Raw genomic sequence first — 24,299 nt, forward strand, 5'->3', positions numbered from 1 at the left:
AGATTTATTTATTCATTCAGAGAGAGCGAACAGAGAGGCAGAGACACAGGCAGAAGGGGAAGCAGGCTCCCTGTAGGAAGCCCGATGTGGGACTAGATCCTGGGTCTCCAGGATCACACCCCGGGCTGCAGGCGGCGCTAAACCGCTGGGCCACCGGGGCTGCCCTCAAACCACATTTTTAAAAGCACATAGTAATCCACATTCATTAAAAAAAAAAATTAAATTAGATTTAACAAAAAGAAAAAACATTAAGACAATCACCATGGCAGACAGAAGCTTTCCCAGCAGCCATCCTCCCACCTCCTTGAAAACAGAACTCTGATTTCATCCAGGCAGCAACATGCCTGACCTCAGGGAACCAATCATAAACAGGACAAGACAATATGACAATCTTGACTCATCTGCCATCTCCCCAATTCCCTAGCCTCTCTTACAGCCAGGGGAACTACATGACCTGTTTTAATTACAGGTAAGAGAAAATCTGGGAATGGAAAGGGGAGTGGTTTCTACTATGGTTTTGTTTTTGTATTACAAGGAATACACAAGGTAGGCTCTGCCCCTGTTCTTGATATCCCCATTCTGAACACAGCATGATGCCTGGAGCCAAAGCCTCTGTTCAGCTTCACAAAACAATAGGCTCAAAGATAGAGTGCTCCCGTGGACAGCCAAACAAAGGGACAGAAAGAAGTTCCACCCTCAATGACAATTTGGGCTATAGAACCAAAGTTGGGACTGTCTGCCTCAGACTTGTTAACTAACAATACACGACTTTGTGGTTTATGGCATTGTTGGTCAGTTTTTCTGGCTGAAAACTTTTATACTAATAATACTCTGCCATCCAGAGACAACCACTCCTAAATTCTTAGTGCATATCCTCTTAGGTTTTTAGGCAGAGATCTATGTGTATGGTTAACACACACACATATATATGTGTGTGGGAATATGTATATATAACTTAAAATTACACATTTTAAATTTATTACAAAATGAAACCTGAAGATAGAAAAAATGGCCCATTTTCTGAAGCAGTTGCAAGGTTCAACAGTGTTACTTGGATATTTGCAAAAGATGAGCATGTATGTCTTAAGACACATGCAGTTGGGGATCCCTGGGTGGCTCAGCGGTTTGGCGCCTGCCTTTGGCCCAGGGCACGATCCTGGAGATCCGGGATTGAATCCCACGTCGGGCTCCCGGTGCATGGAGCCTGCTTCTCCCTCTGCCTGTGTCTCTGCCCCTCTCTCTCTCTGTGTGTGACTATCATCAAAAAAAAAAAAAAAAAAAAAACTGTGTACCTAGCACTAAGTTAGTACTGGTATGCAGCCATTTAAAAAAATAAAAAAAGACACACGCAGTTATGGGGTGAGCTCTATTATAGTAACAAGAATCAAGGCTACACAAACCTATCTCTTCCACACACCACTAGCTTTGAAAGCCATTAGAGTGGCTTTGGAATTGCAGACTTGATTTGCAAATTTCATCTGGCTTAGGGTAACACTCATATTCATCTGTGGGATTGATACTAACTGATAATAGGTCATTTAGAGAAGGCAAGGAAAAAGTCAAAACAGAGTTAAAACTTGGCTAAAAGTTCACAAAGTAAATATGCCACCCACAGATAACAAAGAACGGACTACATACCTAGGTGACTTTAATACATAACATAAGCGAATTCATGATTGCTTCCCGCATGGGGAAGAAAAGCAGCTCTTTGGGAAAAACCACATGGACTTTTTTTTTTTTTTAAGATTTTTATTTATTCATGAGACACACAGCGAGAGCGAGAGTGAGAGAGTGTGCTAGACACAGTACGAGGGAGAAAAAGACTCCCTGCAAGGAGCCTGATGTGGGGACTCAATCCCAGATCCCAGGATCACGCCCTGGGCCAAAGGCAGATGTGCAACCACTGAGCAACCCAGGCGTCCGGACTTTTTAAAGATTTATTTATTTGAGAGAGAGAGAGAGAGAAACAGCATGAGTGGGATGGGGGGGCGGGTGCAATGGGAGAGAGAGAATCTCAAGTAGACTCCCCACTAAGTGTGCTCAGCATTGGGCTCAATCTCAGGATCCTGAAATCATGACCTGAACCGAAATCAAGAGTCAGGCATTCATAAAACTGAGCCACCCAGGCATCCTACTATATGTACCATTTAAAATGCTTTTCGGGGGGTGCCTGGATGGCTCAGTTGGTTAAACATCCAACTCCTGATTTCAGGGTTGTGAGACTGAGCCCTGTGCTGAGCTCCATGCTCAGCATGGAGTCTGCCTGTCTCTCTCCCTAGGCTCCTTTCTCCACTCACAGTCTCTCTCTCTCTCACAAATAAATATAATCTTTAAAAAAAAAAAAAATGCTTTTCAGGGTGCCTGGGTGACTCAGTTGTTTAAGCATCCAGCTCTTGATTTCAGGGTTGTGAGTTCAAGCCCCATGTTGAGCATAGTGCCTATTTAAAAATAAAAAAGTAAAATGCTTTTTGCCTGATTGTTAAAAACAAAATGTGATAACAGTAAACATTTTGGAAAATGTAGAAAAAAAACAATGGAAGGAAAAAAAAAGGGCTGCCTGGGTGGCTCAGTGGTTAAGCAACTGTCTTTAGCTCAGGTTGTGATCTTGGGGTCCTGTGATCTAGTCCTACATCAGGCTCCCCAGAGGGAGTCTGCTTCTCCATGTCGCTCATGAATAAATAAATAAAAATCTCAAAAACCAAAACAAAACAAAAAACAAAAACCTCCTTTATGTGACAGCATGATATTTCACATGGATAGATTCAAACAATGGTCTTTATTATTACACTTTCCAACTATATAACCTGCCCTTTTGACTAAACCTTTATTTATTTATTTTTAAAGATTTATTCATGAGAGACAGAGAGAGAGAGAGAAGCAGAGACATAGGCAAAGGAGAAGCAGGCTCCACGCAGGGAGCCCGATGTGGGGCTCTATCCCCAGGACTCCAGCATCACGCCCTGAGCCAGAAGGCAGACGCTTAACCGCTGAGCCACCCAGGTGTCCCTGACTAAACCTTTATTAAGCATTTCCTGTGTCATAAACAATGTGAACATCTAACAGCTGCACAATATTTTATGTTGTGGCTGTACCAATATTGACTGTAACACTCTTGTAGGTGCTATCTGGTTTTTAAGAAAATATTTTGTATGACTTACAAAGTTTTGCTTTATTTCAAATTAATTCCTTAATCATCAGCACGTGCTGTAGGCTTTCCTTTAAAAATGTATGCAGAATCCAATCCCATGGTGCCTCACATCCTTGGTCCAAATCTGAATAATTACACTGGCTTTCCATTTTGCATGGATGAATGCAGGATCATCCCTTAACATATGTCAGACCATTTCACTTCTCTGCTCAAAAGCCTCTGATGGCTTCTTTCACAGAGAACAAGACAAAGTGCTTACTAAGGCTGACAGCTCTCCATGATCTAGGCACTCTACTACCACTAGGGCTTCATCCTCCAGGACTTTGTCTTGTTTACTCTGCCCAGCTACCTTGGCCTCTTTGCTCCTCCTTATCTAGGCCAAGAATACTCTGCCGCAAGGTTTTTATTTCTCTTCCCTATGCTCACAACATTCTTCCCAAGACCACATACAGTCACTCCTGGCTTGTTCCACACTTTCCTTAAGGGTCAATTTACCAAATGCATCTTGGGTGTCTGCCCTGTATAGAGGAGTGCTTCTACTTCTATCTCCTTACCTTGATTTAAACATTTATTTACTTGTCCATCTATCTCACTGGACTATAAATAAGGATTTTTAAAAATTTTATTTAAATATTAGAGAGAGAGAGAGAGAGAGAGAGAGAGAGAGAATGAGACAGAGAAAGAGCACAAGTATAGGGAGTGGCAGAGGGAGACGCAGGCTCCCCGCTGAATAGGGAGCCAGACACACAGGGCTCGATCCCAGGGCTCTGGGATCTCGACCTGAGCTGAAGGCAGGTGCTTAACTAACTGAGCCATGCAGGTGCCCCTAAACAAGGATTTACTGTTTCAATTTCATTATGGAAAATTTAAACACATATAAAGGTAAAGAGGCTATGATAATGAACACCGGTGCACCCAGCTGCAACGATGATTAAATCAGGGCCAGAAGAAAACAGGAATTTTTGACTGTTTTCCTTGGTGCTGCATACTTGGCACTCAGAATAGTACCTAGCAGCTGGAAGGCTGCAATAAATACAGGCCAAGTGAACAAATGAACAGGGTGAGCGCTTCAGAGGGACAACTGTCCTGATCTCTTCTATCATCCCCCTGGGGCAGAAATGATGGGTCACATAATTCTTGACCTTGTTTTAGTATGCCTCCACAGTGGCTTTCTTTGAACAACTTTAGCATCCACCCCAGTAAAGACGCATGGCAAGTTTCTACTAGTTGTGGTGGTGTAATCTGTCTGGGAAAGGTCACACACAAATCTTAGCGATTAACTTAGAGGTCTGTTTTAGGCCTCCAATAGGGAATTTGACCAAGGGTCTTCCAGAACAATGCACATACCTGTTTTTCTTCATGATATGCTCAAAGGGCCTCAGAAAATCCTTCTGGAAACGGAAGTTGGCTAATTCTCCCTTCTCGAGAAACTTCATAGAGAGTTGCCTTAAGGAGTCAACAGCAAAGATGGCCACATCTTCATTGGGGTTACAGCCAACCTGAGCAGGAATGGGAGATAAGCACAGTACAATACAACTGTGGATGTGGCCTTCTGAACATCAAAAATAGATAGTCTACCTTCAAAACAAGTGCTCTGGAAAAACACACCTAAGGAGAAAAAAAAAGGTGTTTCTTGGCCATGACCTGTGGAATTTTAACTTTCATGATGAAAGATCAGTACTGCAAATTTAATTAAAAGAGCTTTTAAAATGTGTTATATTTAATTTTTTATTTATTTATTTATTTATTTATTTATGATAGTCACAGAGAGAGTGAGAGAGCGAGAGAGAGGCAGAGACATAGGCAGAGGGAGAAGCAGGCTCCATGCACCGGGAGCCCGACGTGGGATTCGATCCCGGGTCTCCAGGATCGCGCCCTGGGCCAAAGGCAGGCGCTAAACCACTGCGCCACCCAGGGATCCCTATATTTAATTTTTTTAAAGATTGTGGCTAAATGTATGTAAAACAGAAAACTTACCATCTTAACCATTTTAAAGTGCACAGTTCAGGAGTGTTAAGTACATTCACATTGTTCTGCACCACATCTCCAGAACTCTAGCAAAACTGAAACTCTATACCCACTAAACAGTTCCTTGTGTGCTAATTCATTTTATTCAAAAATATACAGGAGCGGCCAAAAGACTTTAAAGTCTCTATAAAGCCTTTTCGTGCTTTCTCATATCTGTTGCCTGAAGAAAATGATTATAAATGAATATCACCAGCTTCAAAAAAGTCACCATAAATATTGAGGCTTTTCAATTTCCTTAAAATTGTACTTATCTATAGTTTTATCTACTTAAAAATTTTTTTTTTAATTTTTATTTATTTATGATAGTCACAGAGAGAGAGAGAGAGAGGCAGAGACATAGGCAGAGGGAGAAGCAGGCTCCATGCACCGGGAGCCTGATGTGGGATTCGATCCCGGGTCTCCAGGATCGCACCCTGGGCCAAAGGCAAGCGCCAAACCACTGCGCCACCCAGGGATCCCCCCCCTTTTTTTTTTTTTTAAATTTTTTTTTTTAATTAGTTTTATCTACTTTAGAGACTGGAGTTATGGTATATATTTGGTTGCTGTTTCTCAGACTTTTTCCTCAAGAATAATCCTCTAATAAGCAGAGCAAGGGGATGTTTCCTACCAGAACCCCTGCCAACGGACCTGGGGGATCTAGCTTTAAAAAGACAAAAAGAGAAAAAAAATTCTATCACATGCTACAACATGGATGAACCTTGAGGACATTATGCCAAGTGAAAGAAACCAGTCACAAAAGGATAAATATTGCATGATTCCACTTATATGAGGTTCCTAGAGTAGCCAAATTCATACTGGGGAGAGGAGGAAGAAATGGAAAGCTAGTGTTTAATGGGTTTGGAGTTTCAGTTCTGCAAGATGGAAAAAAGAGCTCTGTAGATCCGTCACACACAATGTGAATGTACTTAACACTAATAAATTATAAATTTTATAAATTGTTAAAATGAAAAATTTTGTGTATTTTACCAAAATTAAAAAAAAAAGAATTCATACATACTAATAGCATAGTTAAATCTTCAAGATTTCTTGCTAAGTAGAAGAGGTTGCAAAATGGTATGTATAATACTAATTATGTTTTTCAAGAGAGCAAAATAAATCAAGACAATATTATCAATGTTTCTATACATATATACATATAAGGTGCATAGAAAAACGTCTGAGAAGATACATAAACTGGTAATAGGGATCCCTGGGTGGCGCAGCGGTTTGGCGCCTGCCTTTGGTCCAGGGCACGATCCTGGAGACCTGGGATCGAATCCCACGTCGGGCTCCCGGTGCATGGAGCCTGCTTCTCCCTCTGCCTGTGTCTCTGCCTCTCTCTCTCTCTCTCTCTCTCTGTGTGACTATCATAAATAAATAAAAATTAAAAAAAAAAACTGGTAATAATTAGCTTTGGAGAGGGTCCAAGTGGGGAGTGATGATGGTCAAAAGTGGCTTTAGCAATAAATTTTTTTTAAGGTGTTCATGTAACGTTCATTTAATTAAATACTAATAAAAAGAATATTCCTCTCCTAAAAATCAGGATTCAGGAATTCCTGCAGCAGGAATACACTCCAAACGTTATCGTGCAGTTTTGCACACCCCAGGACACAGATGTGCCCTACTTTAGAAGAGAAACATGGGACTGTTCCAAAGACCTTGCTAGAATCCTAAGCTAAATTACAGCTGTACTCAGCCATCCACTTCTTCAAACGTATGAGATTATTATGTGTTCCAGTCCCCAGAGGGAAGAGAAAATTTTCCTGAGGTGGTAGAATGAATGAAAAGCCCCAGAGGGGGCAAATGAGTTTTCTACAACTTTGTGCTTAATGGATCTGAAATGGAATGGACACTGGTAATGAAGGTGACAGCCATGAAATGTCTAATTACTCTGTGCCAGCCTATATCCCAAGCCTGTCCACAAGTGGCCCACAGATAACCTAGAGCTGGCACCTCAACAGTCTTGACAACAGAACTGCAGGTAGGAAAAGTAACTTGTATACACTGATGTTCTCTCTCTCAAGGTAATTCCACTGAACATGAAATCTGGACTCTGAAGAGCTGAGAAATGTTTACCAAAGCACTTCTGGATTATTACTTCTGAGAGAAAAAAAAGGATTCCAGGGCTGCTCGTAGAGAGATCTCGTGGGGGCAGCCCAGGTGGATCAGTGGTTTAGCACTGCCTTTGGCCCAGGGTGTGATCCTGGAGATCCAGGATCGAGTCCCGTGTTGGAATCCCTGCATGGAGCCTGCTTCTCCCTCTGCCTGTGTCTCTGCTTCTCTCTCTCCTCTCTGTGTATTCTCAAAGTATTTATTTAAATAAATAAAATCTTAAAAATCTTAAAAATCTTAAAAAAAAAGAAGAAAGACCTCGTGGAATAAATGAGCAACATTTCCTCCAGCTCAGTGATCACAGGCTTGGAGCAGAACATAGGATAAGGTATAGTAACGGTAATGGTTCACATTTCCCTTTCTCAAACAATTTCACATCAATTACATCAACTGGTCCACTAAGTTATTTACCCAGAATAGTGAGAAAGATAGTTGCTAAGCAAGTTGATTATGTAGAAGACAGTGCTACCATTCACTCAACACACAGTTGCTCTGGGTCATGTGTAGGCTCTCGTGGCTGTGTCCTCCCTGAGGGTTCAGATAAAAGGTCACTTCCAGATAGGCATGACATACTACACTGCCTGACCCTTCACCAGACATTCATCAGACATTCATCATAAAATGTGGGTGAACTCCAGGAAGCAGTGACCTCTATGACCTGGAACCAGGCCCTTACATGGTTTGTTAAACAGATGGTGTGTTGGGAGGTACCTGGCTTTGAGCGGATAAAGAAACAAAGTAAACAAAAAACTCTGATTAGCTGATGTACCAAGTCAGAAGCAAGACTGCATTTGGCAATGTCTCAGTTCAGTGGGATCCTGGAGCAGGCTGGCAGCTGCTCACAAGAGCCAATGGTGCTCAAAGCTTTGTCAATCCGCCCTCGGGGACATCATAGTGCTAACTTCAAATTAGCTATGGGGGTTATTTACACCACAGAAATTGGCAGATGCTATAAACTGCTCACCAGCATCCTACTGCTTGTTCTATAGCCTAGTAGCAAACTGCTTCTTTTTATAAGTTTCTTCCATTCACTAGAGAGAGAACAATTCTCTTTTAGATAAATTGTTTTTTACTCACAGTACTTTTATTTTTTATTTTTATTTATTTATTTTTTTAAATTTTTATTTATTTATGATAGGCACACAGTGAGAGAGAGAGAGGCAGAGACACAGGCAAAGGGAGAAGCAGGCTCCATGCACCGGGAGCCCGACGTGGGACTCGATCCCGGGTCTCCAGGATCGCGCCCTGGGCCAAAGGCAGGCGCTAAACTGCTGGGCCACCCAGGGATCCCCCTCACAGTACTTTTAAACTGTGTACTTTTAAATCTGTTTTACAACTCTTCATCTCCAGGAGTGAAAAAACTGCTTTGAAATCATGCAGTGTGTTTTGGTTTGAAACAGTGCTATTAAGCTATTACTTTTCCTTTAAGAAGTTAACGTCATCAGAGATGCATACATTCACACACATACTACATATATGTTCTAATTTTTAAAAATTTGTTCAATATATGTGTGTATATGCCTATATATACCCGATGAAACCTCTGGTGGAGCGAAAGAAGTATAGTTTGTTTTTTTCTCAGTAGTTGTCAGTTTTAGAACACACAAATCTCTAGCTTTAAAATAAAGATTTTATTTATTTATTCTTGAAAGAGAGGCAGAGACATAGGCAGAAGGAGAAACAGGCTCCTTGTGGGGAGCCTGATGCAGGACTCAATCCCAGGACCCTGGGATCACGACCTGAGCCAATGGCAGATGCTCAACCACTGAGCTACCCAGGCATCTCACTCTAGTTTGTTTCTTATATAAAAATGTATTAGTATTCTAATACTTAGTAGCTCAGTGGGCCAAGTGTCTTACTCTTGGTTTCAGCTCAGGTAATGATCTCAGGGTCATGAGACTGAGCCCTGAGTCAGACTCCACATTCAGCAGGGAGTCTGCTTGAGGTTCTCATCTCTCTCTGCCCCTCCCCACGACTAGCACGTGTGTACATGTACGCTATCAAATAAGTAAATGAATCTTAAAATAAATACATAAATAAATGTTGCTTTTCTCAACAAAAGTTTCAGAAGAGTGGTGGCAATGAAAGCCAGAATATATGAAGCAGTGACATTAACAGTGAAACTATATAGGAACACCAGGGTGGTTCAGCGGTTGAGCATCTGCTTTCAGCTCAGGGCATGATCCCGGAGTTCAGGGATTGAGTTCTGCATCGGGCTCCCTGCAGGGAGCCTGTTTCTCCCTCTGCCTGTGTCTCTGCCTCTCTCTCTGTCTCTCATGAATATATAAATAAAATCTTTTTTTTTTTTATTTTATTTTTTTTATTTTTTATTTATTTATGATAGTCACAGAGAGAGAGAGAGAGAGGCAGAGACACAGGCGGAGGGAGAAGCAGGCTCCATGCACCGGGAGCCTGATGTGGGATTCGATCCCAGGTCTCCAGGATCGCGCCCTGGGCCAAAGGCAGGCGCCACACCGCTGCGCCACCCAGGGATCCTATAAATAAAATCTTTAAAAAAAAATAGTGAAACTATATAAAATGTAACTTAATCTTTGGTCACTCATAAGATACTAGGAGGATTTGCCATGTATTTGAAGAACCCCCCCCCCCCCCCTTTGCGAGTAAAATCAGGCCTGACCCGGAGACAGCCCATCCAGGCACCTTCCTAGAATCTAAACAACAGAAAACATTCTGTTTTTCCGAGATAAACCGCCCCCCCCCCCCACCCCACACACACACCCTGAGTAGAAAGTCCCTGAACAGGATCGCGCTGACCTTCAAATAAATCAATCATGTCATAACCCGAATGCTATGCTACTCCCGCGGTTTTTTGCCTTTAAAAGATGCCTGTAATTTGTAATCGGGGCACTCTGCCACCTCTGAGGCGGAGAGCCCGTTTGCGCAAACGTTCAATAAACCTTCTTGCTAATTGCATCTGCCTGTCTGGGGTCTGAGTCTCTGGGGCGTCCACCGGGACACGTTGGCACCTGTGAGTTAGGGTCCAACATATTCAAACACCAGTTTGTCCAGGGGCTATATTATTCTTGTGGTGTTAGCCTATATCCTGGATATGGAATATTAAAGTATTTTTAATTCCACTAAAATTTTAATTTCATACTCTGTGAATTCTAGCAATATGTAAATATGCTCCCCAGGGAAACGAATTATGGGTATCCTCTGCTTCTTGCAATGTCACACTGCACCATTTTTCTTTCTTTCTTTTTTTTTTTTAAGAAGATTTATTCATTCATTTGAGAGACAAAGAAAGAGAGAGAGAGAGCGCCTATGCGGGAGGGAGGAGTAGAGGGAAAGGGAGAGAGAGTCTGCACAGATTCTGCACTGAGTGCAGAGCTGGACTCGGGGCTCAATCTCATGACCCCAAGATCACGACTTGAGACAAAACCAAGAGTTGGATGTCTACTTGACAGTGCCACCCAGGTGCCCACGCACTGCTTTGCTTTTAGGAAAGATCGACCTTAGTGTCTATTTTCACTTAAAAAAAAAAAAAAACAATAACAAAAAACAAAGAGGAGTTTTACTTTTACAAAAAAAAAAAAAAAAAAAAAAGGTGAAAAGTGAAAATAACATTCAGCATTTATTTGTTTTGCAGCGAGCCATTACAGGGGCAGCATGAGCCCCAGCAGCAAGAGTGGTGCTGCCAAGCCCCTTCCCCGGAACTCCACTCAGCATCCCAGCATCAAGCCACCAGAGCTTTGAACTGTTATCAGTGAGCATCTGGGCTTTATCTCAATTCTGTGCATTGTGAGCAAGATGTGTCCTAAGGTATCAGAAAAGCCCAGGAGAGGTTATTTTGGAAGTTTGTGAATGTCCAAAACTGTTTTCATATAAATTAGAGGTAACTGCCTCTCTGCTTTATACCATTTAGGCTTATGAAAGGTTTCACAGGAATGTTCTACTTTTATATAGCAGGGAAATCTGTATAGATATTTAAACTCTCAATCACTTCTTCTTTGAATATAGTTGCCTGCCTTTTTCCGGACACCAATAGAGTGGTTTTTGAATTTGAAGAGTTACCTTATTGAAGTGATCTCCAATCACATGCCATATTCGGGACCACTGCAGTCGTATCCGATTCATGTTGTAGTATGATATCTCCACAATCTTCTGCAAGCTGAACATGCGGGGGTGGTGGGGGGAAGCCAGCTCGTCCATGGACACGGCGCACAGCCAGCGGACAAAGTCAACTACAGGCCAGACCCAACAACACATGCGAGGCTTAATTAGTAATGGCCAGACAGTAACAACAAGAGGACTCTGTAGTTGTCATGCATGAGTGACAAATACATACCTATGGCATTCCCATCCAGTCTGGTAGATCCAGTAAAAATTCTAGGAAGATAATTCCAGACACAATAAAATAAAAGTTAGATTTGGAAATTGCATTCCAATTTCAAACACTGAAGAAAAGGCAAAAAGGAAATATTTCAGATCTGGCACTTCCATTAAAATAAATGACTGAGACGTCAGAGGTACAAAACTGGTCAATGAATTGAGAGATAAAATGGCTATAATGATAGGAAGAAAAAGCGACACATCAGAAGGAGGAAAGGAGATTAAAATGTAACAGCATGTGATGTCACAACAGTGAGAGTGAGGGCCTCCAAAAAGCTGCTTTTCAGCAAAATGAACAAAAAATACTAGCAAAAAAACAAAACCAAAACCAATTCTTTTAGGACTGAACTCTGGAAATAACCAAAGGCTGATAAAATGTTTATTCAAGGGACGTCTGGGTGGCTCAGTGGTTGAGCATCTGCCTTCAGCCCAGGGCGTGATCCTGGAGTCCTGGGATCGAGTCCCACTTCAGGCTCCCTGCATGGAGCCTGCCTCTCCCTCTGCCTATGTCTCTGCCTCTCTCGGTCTCTCATAAATAAATAAAATCTTAAAAAAATAAATAAATAAAATGTTTATTCAAGAAAAACGGCTAGATCTTGGTATGAATAGAGATCATTATGGTATTTTAAGTTGGCCTATTTCCATTAGTGTCTTCTCTGCTCCATAAAAGTATTGAAAACCAACAGCTTTGAAAGTCACAGTAACTGTGCAACCTGCAAGCTAGCTCCATAGGAGAGAAAAGAACAGTCCTGGATTTCCCCCGAAAACACCAGTCTCTGAGAACTGACACTATTTGACCTGCCTGGCAGTACCCAGGGAACTTCCATTTCCAAGATCTGTCTTTAACTCAGACCTCATTCAGTACAAACAGCCTTTTCTCTGAGGCTTTTATTAAAAGCCATCTGTAGTAAATGCTGAATGATGCAGCTACCCGAGGTGGCAGTCACAATTGGGACAAACAGGACCTGGTCAAAAACTTAAAAGGAAAGGCTGGGAATGAGACACCCACAGGAGGCTTTAAAAAGCTCCATCATATTCCTGGCAATCTAGACTGCGATAACATGTATAAGGTTTTGCACACACCCAGGAAAGACACGAAAAGGCCCTAAGTTCTCATCTTTAGCTGGCCTTAAGGTGTCACACAAGCAAGAAATGAAGGCAAAGGTGGAGTTTTAAACTGCCTGAGGATCAAAGGGGCACCCCAAAACGCACATTGAACTCCTCAGCAAAGGCTGGTGGACTTAATAGTCCCAGGCATTTCAGGAAATCTTTGTCCAATTCTTTTTTTAAAAAGATTTTAATTAATTATCTAATTAATTAATTAAGAGTGTGAGTGGTGAGGGTAGTAGTAGGGGGAAAGGGAGAGAGAATCTTTTTTTATTAATTTTTTTTTTTTTTTTTAATGATAGTCACAGAGAGAGAGAGAGAGAGAGAGAGAGAGAGAGAGAGGCAGAGACACAGACGGAGGGAGAAGCAGGCTCCATGCACTGGGAGCCCGACGTGGGATTCGATCCCGGGTCTCCAGGATCACGCCCCCAGCCAAAGGCAGGCGCTAAACCACTGCGCCACCCAGGGATCCCCTGAGAGAGAGAATCTTGAGCCAATCCATGCTGAGCATGGAGCCTGATGTAGGGCTTGATCTCACAACCTTGAGATCATGAGTTGAGTCAAAATCAAAAGTTTGATGTTTAAGTAACTGAGTCAGCCAGGTGCTTAGTCTCTGTCCAATTCTTAGCTGATCACTAAAGCCAAGGAAGAGAGACAGTGGCTACATGCAAAAAGAATACAGACTTTACACAGTTTAGGAAAGTCATTTAACAAACAAATAGTAATAACAACAACAATAAACCCTAGGTGGGTGGTGGGCAACCGGACATCCAAACCTGTTACACTGTTTTTTAAAATATCAGTTTTTTAAAAAATTTTATTTATTTATGATAGTCACACACACACACACACACACACACACACACACACACAGGCAGAGACATAGGCAGAAGGAGAAGCAGGCTCCATGCACCGGGAGCCCGACATGGGATTCGATCCCGGGTCTCCAGGATTGCGCCCGGGCCAAAGGCAGGCGCCAAACCGCTGCACCACCCAGGGTTCCCAATATCAAGTTTTTTAAAAAGATTTATTTATTTATTTGTTCATTCACTTATTCATTCATTCATAGCGAGAGAGAGAGAGAGGAAGAGACACAGGCAGAGGGAGAAGCAGGCTCCATGCAGGAAGCCCGACGTGGGACCCGATCCCAGGTCTCCAGGACCACACACCGGGCTGCAGGCAGTGCTAAACCGCTGCGTCACCGGGGCTGCCCTTAAAATATGTTTTTAACCAAAAAGACATGTAAAGAAACAAACGATGGCCTGTTCACAGGCAAAAAAACAACAGATCCTATCCCTAAGGAGACCAGATACTGAACTGACTAAAGTTTTAAAGTTAGTTATCTTAAGTATGTTCAAAGAACTGAAGAACAATGTCTCACAAATAGAGAATATTAAATAGATGTATTTTTAAAAAGATTTTAATTAATTAATTTATTTAATATTTTTAATATTTTTTTAAAGATTTTATTTATTTATTCATAGAGACAGAGAGAGAGAGAGAGAGAGAGAGAGAGAGAGAGAGGCAGAGATACACAGGCAGAGGGAGAAGCAGGCTCCATGCAGAGAGCCTGATGTGGGACTCGATCCAGGGTCTCCAGGATCACACCCTGGATTGCAGGTGGCGCTAAACCGCTGCACCACCGGGGCTGCCAGATTTTATTTATTCATGCATGACACAGAGAGAGAGAGGCAGAGACATAGGCAGAGGGAGAAGCAGGCTCCTCACAGGGCCCCCCGCCAGGATACCGGGATCATGCCCTGAGCCGAAGGCAGACGCTCAACCACTGAGCCACCTAGGCACACCAATAAATGTATTCTAAAAAATAACAAATAACCAGGCAAATTCTAGAGTTGAAAATTATAAAGCTGAAATGAAAAATTCACTGGAGGGGCTCAAGAGCAGTTCTGAGCTGACTGAAGAATTAGTGAACTTGGAGACAGGTCAAAGGATATTATGCAATGTGATGAAAGAAGATATAAAAGAATTAAAAAAAAAAAGACAATCTCACACAGACCTGTGAGACACTACCAAGTATACAGATATGTATGTAAGAGGAGTATTAAAAAGGGAGGAAAGAAAGAGGCTAGAAGAACTTTTTCTTTTCTTTTTTTTTCTTTTATTTACTTATTTTTTAAAGTTTACTTATTTTTTTTTTTAAGATTTTATTTATTAATTCATGAGAGATATAGAGAAATACAGAGAGAGAGGGGGGGGGGGGCAGAGAGAGAAGCAGGCTCCATGCAGGGAGCCTGATGTGGGACTCGATCCCAGGACTTCAGGATTATGCTGTGGGCCGAAGGCAGGCGCTAAACCACTGAGCCACCCAGGGATCCCCAGAACTTTTTCTTTTAAAGATTTTATTTATTTATCCATGAAAGACACAGAGAGAGACAGACAGAGACACAGACAGAAGAAGAAGCAGGCTCCCTGCAGGGAGCCTGACTGGGACTCGATCTCAGGACCCCAGAATCATGACCTGAGCCAACAGCAGATGCTCAACAACGTGAGCCACCCAGATGCCAAGCTAGAACTTTTGAAGAAATAATGGCTAAAAACTTCCCTAATTTGAGGAAAAACAACAATCTACACTTCTAAGAAGCTCAATAAATTTCAGTAAGATAAACTCAAGGGATCTACATACAGACATATAATAATCAAACTGTTGAAAGCCAGGGAGTGAGAGAATATTGGAAGTAGTAAGAGAGCAGACTCATCACTGCACTGATTTCTCCTCACAAACAACAGAGGTTAAAAGGCAGTGGAATATAATATTCAAGGTGCTGAAATAAAAAGACTATAAACCAAGAATTCTATATGCAGCAAAACTAACCTTCAAAAATGAAGGAGTGACTAAAATACCCTGAGATAACTCATTGCTAACTGATCTGCCCTACAAGAAATACTAAAGTTCTCCTTGAAAGGATAGACAATAACGCAAAAGTATCTGAGGAGGTAAAAAGTACTAGTAAAGGTACCTAGGGAAATGCGTATTTGTTGTTCGTAATTCATTTTATCTATCTGACTTCAGGATGGCAAAAGTTATCATCCTTTTTTTTTTTAAAGTTATCATCCTAAATCTGTGTTGATAGGCAAATATGTGGAAACATATAACTTGTATGGTGACAGCACAAAGGAGAGGTCAGAGAATGGAGCTGTACAGGAGCCAATGTTTCGTATTATTCAAATTACATGGACATTAATTCAAAGTTGAATGTTAAAAGTTAAGATGTTATTAATCATGATCCCCAAAGTAATCAGTAAGAAAAATACTCAAAAAAATACAGTAAAAGAAACAAGAAAAATAAAATGGTACCCTAGAAAATATCTTAACACATAAGGTAGTAATAAGGAAGGAATGGGGGAATAACAACATATTTATAAAAAGAGAAAAAGAAGATTTAAATTCTACCTAGCAGAAATTAAATTATAATTAAATAGATGAAACATTTTAATACAAAGGAAGAGATTGGTGGAATGGACTAAAATAAACAGAATCCAACCATCTTCTGTCTAAAGAACCTTTTTTATTTTATTATTCTTTTTTTTAAAAAAAATATTTTATTTATTTATTCATGAGAGAGACACAGAGAGAGAGGCAGAGACATAGGCAGAGGGAGAAGCAGGCTCCATGTAGGGAGCCCTATGTGGGACTCCATCCCAGGTCTCTAGGATCACACCCCAAGCTGAAGGTGGCGCTAAACCACTGAGCCACCGGGGCAGCCCCTTATTATTACTTTTTAAAAGATTTTCTTTATTTGTGAGAGACACAGAGAGAGGCAGAGACACAGGCAGAGGGAGAAGCAAGCTCCATGCAGGGAGCCCAATGCGGGAGTTGATCCCAGGACCCCAGTATCATGCCCTGGGCCAAAGGGAGGCGCCCAACTGCTGAGCCACCCAGGCATCCCTATTTTATTATTTTTAAAAAGTTCTATACCCAATGTGGGACCTGAACTCAAGACTCTGAGATCAAGAGTTGCATGCTCTACCGACTGAGCCAGCCAGGAGTCCCTAGAAAGACTCATTTTAGAGTCAAAGACACAAGTAAGTTGATAGTAAAAGAATACAAAAGAAATAGCATATCAAAAAGTAACCAAAAGAGAACTGGGATGGCTGCACCAATTAAAACAAAGGACTGAAAAATCATTACTAGAGACAAAGAACATTTTAAAACACAAAAGGTTTAATCTGTTAAGAAAAAAAAAAGCATATATGCATCTAACAACAAAGCTCCAAAATCACAAGACAAAACAGATAAAACTGAAAGGGAGAAATGGACAATCTGACAATGCCTAGAATCAGCAAATCTATAGACATGATGAAGATTAATGGCCACAGAGACTGGCAGGGGATGAAATGGGGAGTGACCGATAATAAGTACACGGTGATTAAAATGCTATGAAATTCAATAGTGGAATTGCTTTTCAGCCTTTTGGCTAAGACCAAGTGAAATTCAACAGTGATGATGACCACAGAACTACAAATATACTAAAACCCACTGAATTGTAAAGGTATATATTTATTTATCTGAGAGAAAGTGTACACGTTTGCAAGAGAGGGGAGGTGCAGAAGGAGAGGGAGAGGAAAAAGAATTTCAAGAAGATGCCCTGTAGAGTGCGGAACTGATGCAGGGCTTGATTTCATGACCCTGAGATCAAAAGTCAATGCTTAACCGACTGAGCCACCCAGGTGCCCCCTGAATTATACACTTTAAAAGAATAAATCTTGGGGCACCTGGATAACCCAGTCGGTTAAGTATCTGTCTTTGGCTCAGGTCATGATCCCACTGTTCTGGGACTGAGCCCCGTATTGGGGTCCCTGCTCAGTAGGGACCCTGCTTCTCCCTCTTCCTCCCCCTCTCTTTGTCTCCTTGTGCTGTCAAATAAATAAATAAAATCTTAAAAAAAAAAAAAGAATAAATCTGATGGTATGTGAATTGTATCTCAATTTAAAAAAATGTAATAGCACACAAAATGGTGATGGGCCAGAGTAACAGAAAAGAAATATGTGTAGTTCATGGAAGAGTAAACATTTTGTACTTTTGGCCTCAACCTAAATGGAAAATGTGGGGAAAACCCATCAAAAGTATGTTACGGACAAATATCTCTGTTGGAGGGAAGCAACAGGAACAAGGTAATCAAAATACACTAATAAAGAGTTTTAAATACTAAGAGGATTGTTCTGAGAACAATACAAACACTGCCCCAAATTCTATACTGCTATATTCAACACTGTCTGTATTTAATGCCATGGGATAGGTCATTAACCACATTAACAGCAGTGTACATGATTATTCAAGGGTACTTTTCACGAGTTTATTCATTTTAGAAAATGTGTATTTTAAGCACTGGTACCTAATGAATGTCTTCAAATAAGAATACCTATGTTTCTCATATTTAGGTCAAGTTTTAAGTAAACAGGTATCAGGGAAAGGTTCTGAGGAAAAAGAAATCCAATCGATGTGGCCACCTCACACTCACAATAGGCTTTACATCTTAAACTCTACTTAAAATTTTTTAATAAGTAATTCTATTAAGGAAACAAGGTAATCTAAAACATCAGCACAAGCAAAAACTCGTTTTTGACAAGACTTGGTCACAACCTTAAAGTTATAATTTTTTTAAGAGGTCACAAATTCAAATGAACACGAAGATTATTAGTAGCTATGGATCACATGTGCTACTTCCTAGTTCGAGTGAACTAGAGCTCACAACACTTAGAAGAGTCAAACAGATTAAGAATCCATTAAATACACAGAGGATGTGCCAAGCTACTGGACAGATATTCCAGCTTCACTGGAGAACAGAATTACCTGTCTACAGCTACAACCACACTCTGGGAACTGGTCTCACCAACAGACTCCTGGAAGCTGGCCATCTGTCTTTTATCCACTCCACCACTCACCAAATTACCTGAAATGCAATGCACAAAATCAACATTGCTTCAGAAATAGTCAAGTATTTAGAGCAAAGTATTCTGTGGCATCAATATGCAGAGACAAGAGACAAAAAGGAAATGGTTTGCAGGCAAAACAAAACAAAATACCCTCAACTGATGATAGAATAAAATTAAACGTAGGTTTTGGCATTTGGTGTTTAAAGTACATTCTTATTCTTAAAATACAAGCTCCCTTACTAGCACCACCTCCCTTTCTTAATATTCTTTCACATTTTTATTGTATTGAATGCCTATGTTTAGGAGAACACATACAAATTAAGCAACACTAACTCTGGGCTCCTGAAGATGGGATGGCTTATACCTGCTGAATGTCCGGCGCACTTTCTAGGATTTCACTCCAGCCATCCCTGCATGCATCCTAAGAAGCAGGTGCTATTACAATCTTCTCCTTTCCTAGTCTGTGCTTTTAACCATTACCCTGTACTATTCCAAACAGCATATGTGGGACCTAGGAGCCTGCCCTCTGCTCTGAGAGAGCCTGAGTTTGCAATCTGCCTCTGTCACTTTCTGAGGTGTGGTCTTGCTCAGGGTCACTTCACCCCAACATCACCTTCCTCATTTACAAGATGGGGATGATAATACTGCCAATCTCACTGTATTGTTAAGAGGATTAAATGAGTTAAAATGTATGAACTGAGTGCTCAGAATGCAGTCTGGCACATGTGTTTGCCTTATTTATTGCATGTCACTGATGGGGGTCTCTCAGTTGAGTGAGAAATAACTACTTTCATGAGAATGAACATGGAAGAGATGTTGAATCTACTTATGAAAATCTAGAAATACTCATACCCACTCCTCTAATACTAGGTACTAAAGCTGCAGTCTTTCTATAGCAAATGGCTTCTCCCCCCAGTACAGTTATATGGATAGAAAGAAAAGTAATGCACCCTGCTGATTTTGATAAAATAGGCATTTACTCAAGTTTAATCACAGTTAAGAGAGCCAAAGCAACACTTCCACTTCCATTAATAAACATACTGTCAGCTGGCACACAAGGAAGAGATGGTTTGCGTGACAGTCCTGCTGAGACAAGAAGTGTTTCATTCCGGTTAACTTGTGACTCCGTGACGGCCAGCCGTGGGGCCTGGTGTCTTACCAAGGCCAAGGCCCATGAACTCTTCTCCTGCCAATGTGTGGCCCTTTAGGCTCCCTTCTCTTTCACGCCCAGATCCAGACAGGTAGCGGGTTTTCACACCGGTTCCTATCAGCTGAGCCAGCTCCAGCTGGCTGATGCATTTCAAGATCTAGTGGAAAAAAATGCATGATAAATGAGTTCCTGTATCTGGCCTGAAAAGGTCACTGCAATCCTGGTCATTTGAGAGCTCTCTGAAACACAGAGCTTTTCAGGTAAGAATAATCTGAAGGTCTCAGAGTGGGTTGCCTAGTCCTGGCTAGGAAACCCATCAAATGCAGGCCTAGAAGACAGACTTAACTTTTTTTTTTTTTTCTCCCCAAACTATTAAAAAGGAAAAGAGAAAATAACCAAAAGAAAAGCTGGTATAGGGCAGCCTGGGTGGCTCAGTGGTTTAGTGCCGCCTGCAGCCCCGGGTGTGATCCTGGAGACCCGGGATCAAGTCCCACATCAGGCTCCCTGCATGGAGCCTGCTTCTCCCTCTGCCTGTCTCTCTGCCTCTGCCTCTCTCTCTCTCTCATGAATAAATAAATAAAATCCTAAAAAAGAAAAGAAAAGCTGGTACAATGGAGTTTGCTATATGGATGTTTAATTATGCAAATGTGGTAAGTGCTTGAGAAAGACAAGCTGTTTGACTGGAGCAGAGAATCCCACCCACCATATTACCCAGTAAGTGCACCATCTGGTCTGACTTAGCCTCCTCGCCTCCTTTGTACTCTACTCCACAGACACAAAACACTAGCCTCCCTGCTGTTCCGTTAACTTGACATGTTTCCTACCCCAGAGCCTTTGTACTTGCTGTTCCTTATGCCTAGAACATGTTGCTTATACTCTTCCCCATGGCTCACTCCCAGCCTAAAGTCCCAGCTCAGACATGTCCCTGAGATGGCACGCATACTCTCTCCACCACCATCCCCTCCCTGGTCACGCTCCCGAATCCCCCCCCTTAGCATTTACCACTTTTTGACATTATACCATATATTTGCTTGTTCTCTGCCTTAAGTACCAACAGGGCATTAACTCTGCCTTATTCACTGCTGAAACCCCAGCACCCAGCTGGTGATTATTATTCGATTAACTGACTAAATGAGAACATGCCCGGGAATGGGTATGCAGTTGGAAAAAAACACTGAACCTTCCAGCCCCATGGGGTCATTCTGGGTTTGAGAAGACATACCTACACACAAGCCTTCTCTCGACTGCAGCTTATCTGAAGAAATAGAAATTAATCCCTACTTCTACTGGAGGAAAAACTAACTGCCAGAAACTTACCGAGGGATAGCATGGAGATCTCCAGGTAAACCCTTCTTGGGGGATTTTCATGGCAACTTCCGACTAAAGCTGAGTTTTAAACTACCTTGCGGGTTGATCTTACAATTCAATCTCAGAGTATGGGAGTCTACTATGTCGCTGAGCATTGCTTGGTATTGTTACTTATAAACTCCCTGTTGACTGAGAAAGGCCATTCCCTGGACTGATCCACATACAACGATACTACTAAACTACTACCAGTAAACTGCTTTTAACTTTTTCTTTTCCAGAGGTGAGAACGTGCCAGAGTCTCAAGTATGTCAACAATTTAGGACGAGGACTTCTTGGCTCCAGCCTGATTTCTGAAGGTTTCTAACCATCAAATAGGTGGTAACTCATTTTAACATGTTTAGGTGCTGCTAGATACTTGGCAACCAGCAGGAACCCCACATAGATCATGCCTCCCAGGTGAAAAAAAGTTCTATGAGAGAAAACAGCTATTTATTGATCCACTACCTATTGTGACTCCTCAGAAAACAGGGTATTGCTTCTTAAAAACAAAACAAAGCAACAACAACAATAACTAAACGGTTCCTGGCTGGCTCATTTGGTGGAGCACTCAACTCTTGATCTTGGGGTCCTGAGTTTGAGCCCCACCCTGGGCACAGAGATAACTTGAAGAACCAAAACCAAAGTAACCAGCCTTCCCCCTCCCCCCACCTCCATCTTTTTTTTTTTTTTTCCCCCATCTCCATCTTTTCTAATATGGAAAACTCCAGGGTTGTGACGGAAAAGGAAAATCTGGGTGGAAGGGAACAAAGGTATGTACCATAATGAGCAGGAGGAGGATGGCTAACACCTACAGAGCCCTCAACACCTGCCAAATGCAATTCTGAGCCTGGCATAGGACCACCCTGTACCTCCTGGCATGCCCATGCTGTCACGGGACTAAGGAACCCGCATCCCACACTGGACCCCAGCAGTCCAGCTCTGGGCCTTTCTCCTTAAGAACTTGACCCCATGGGGGAGGAGGCAGCCATTTCCCCTCTAGGCATGCACGGTCCCCGCTACTCTGCACACTCTCACTTCTACTCTTTCAGTTTTCTCTCTAAAGCAAGAAGAAATATATGCGTAGACACCAGAGAAATCAGGTATGTAATTGAAGGGGAAAAAAAAGCAGAACTAAATCACCTGCATAGTTCTATTACTCAGGATGTTAACATTTTTCTTTATCCTTTCAAGTCTCATTCTCTGTGTAAGTTCAGAATGAATTTTTACTTCATATACTGTGACTACCTTTCCACAATCCAAGATCATTTTTATAACATCTTTAATTTTTTTTCTCTAAAGTCTTTCTCAAAAACAAAAAACAAAAAACAACAACAAAAAAAAAACCCAAATAAAAAAAGTCTTTCTCAATCCATAGGTCCCTATTCCATTTATTTCTTGTCATTTATTTGTTGAAGAGTCTGGTCATTCACTTGGGTGTGGTGCCGGCGGAGTGGGGTGGCTTTCCTCTCATAGAGTTTATAAACTGCATTCTCATGATACCATTTAGCATGTGCTTCTGTCCCCTAGACTCCCTATAAATTTGCAGCACAGGCTTGAACTGATTCAAGTTTGAGTTTGTGGCAGAAACATCTCATGGTGGTACTGTGATTCCACTGGGGAACACATATGTTTGGCTCTCCCTCCTTTCAGCAACATTATTTCAAATGGCCACATAATACTCTAAGGAATGGTGTACCACACTTTTTTTTTTCTTTTTTAAAGAACAATCCCTCATTGCTGGGACATCTAGGCTGTTTCTAATTGAATCTTTTCCCTAGAACAACTAAAATTTCAATGAATGACTTTTTGAACACATTTATACACATAATTATCCTAGGTGAGAACCTTAGAATACTGTGTAAATAGAAACATAAACCCACCAGCAATCTCCTTAGTGGCTTACTGTAAATGTTGACAATTTCTGTTTAGATTAAACTAGGAGAGAGATCAGGCTCCCAGCTTTTTCTAAATCTATGTGGTGGCATTACGAACCCCCAGGAGGTGCATCAGGGCTCAGGTTGATGTGCTCCCATGAAAAGAAAGCTGCAGGGATCCCTGGGTGGCGCAGCGGTTTGGCGCCTGCCTTTGGCCCAGGGCGCGATCCTGGAGACCCGGGATCGAATCCCACGTCGGGCTCCCGGTGCATGGAGCCTGCTTCTCCCTCTGCCTGTGTCTCTGCCTCTCTCTCTATCTCTCTGTGACTATCATAAATAAATAAAAATTAAAAAAAAAAAAAAAAAAAAAAAAAAAAAGAAAGCTGCAGAAGTGCACTTGTGTGAACATGAGCTGCTGGGGATGGGGTCGCTCTCTGAGGTGGTGCGTCTGAACATACCCACCACAGTCCCAGAACCTGACTTTCAGATTCGTGAGGACTTGTGGATAAAGGAAAACCCAGAGTTAAAGCTAGGCTTGACTCAAGTAACTGACCAAAGAGAGCAGATGGACACTGAGTCACAGGAATACTGGAGTCCTCCTAAGAAAAGGCATTTACCACCAGGCTTTCAAAGGAAACGCACCTCATGCCAGGAATTCCCAAGGTAGTTGCCATCGGTGTGTGCCACTGTAATGAGCGTCTTTATGGTGTCGATGTTTTTCTGCTTCATTTCTGTGATGCTGGAGCTGGCCGTCAGCAGGGAGAAGCGAGCAAGAGCCTGAACATAGGCATCTCGCTCCAGCTGCAACAGAACCCAAACAAGAGAGCACGCTGAGATTCCACCCTTAGCATGACCGTTTGCATATCTTTGGGACTGTGTGTGCACTGGGCTCTGGACATCTATACACACATCACCTAACAGGCTTCACACACATCAACACACCAGTGATTCCGTGCTGGTATCCTCCTGCTACTGGAACATCCCTACACACTACATGGCTGAGAGCCAGCTCGCTCCTTTGCAGCTGACCTCAAACTTAAATTCTGGGTTCTATTCCCTCTGGAGGGAGTAGCAGAGGAATCTGTTGAATGCTAAGATTGCCCCCCCACACACACACACACTCGAATTTCTGCAACAATCTTGCAAGGTAGGCCTATTTTCTGAATTCTGTAAATGAGGAGACCAAGGGTGTCTTAGAGGGGAGTTAGCTGACCCAATGTCACGTGGCTAGAGAAGTAGCAGGGTTGGGTTCTGCAACCTAGGGTGTCTGATGTCAAAGCCTGTGGTCTTGGTACAGAAGAAAAAG

At 41.9% G+C, this 24,299-nt stretch overlaps 1 protein-coding gene across 2 annotated transcripts in view; it reads right to left on the reverse strand.

Moving 5' to 3' along the window:
• ARFGEF2 (ARF guanine nucleotide exchange factor 2) overlaps positions 1-24,299 on the reverse strand; it is a 166,928-nt gene that overhangs the window by 25,625 nt on the left and 117,004 nt on the right. For both annotated transcript variants that reach the window (XM_026014749.2, XM_026014748.2), the window contains exons 21-26: positions 23,636-23,794; positions 19,782-19,929; positions 18,540-18,639; positions 11,577-11,617; positions 11,303-11,472; positions 4,496-4,647 (exon numbers count right to left, since the gene is read on the reverse strand). In XM_026014749.2, coding sequence (XP_025870534.1) covers positions 4,496-4,647; positions 11,303-11,472; positions 11,577-11,617; positions 18,540-18,639; positions 19,782-19,929; positions 23,636-23,794 — 770 coding nt within the window. The remainder of the gene's footprint in view (positions 1-4,495; positions 4,648-11,302; positions 11,473-11,576; positions 11,618-18,539; positions 18,640-19,781; positions 19,930-23,635; positions 23,795-24,299) is intronic.

Source organism: Vulpes vulpes, chromosome 14 (assembly GCF_048418805.1).
Source record: "Vulpes vulpes isolate BD-2025 chromosome 14, VulVul3, whole genome shotgun sequence".
NCBI classification, from domain to species: domain Eukaryota; kingdom Metazoa; phylum Chordata; class Mammalia; order Carnivora; family Canidae; genus Vulpes; species Vulpes vulpes.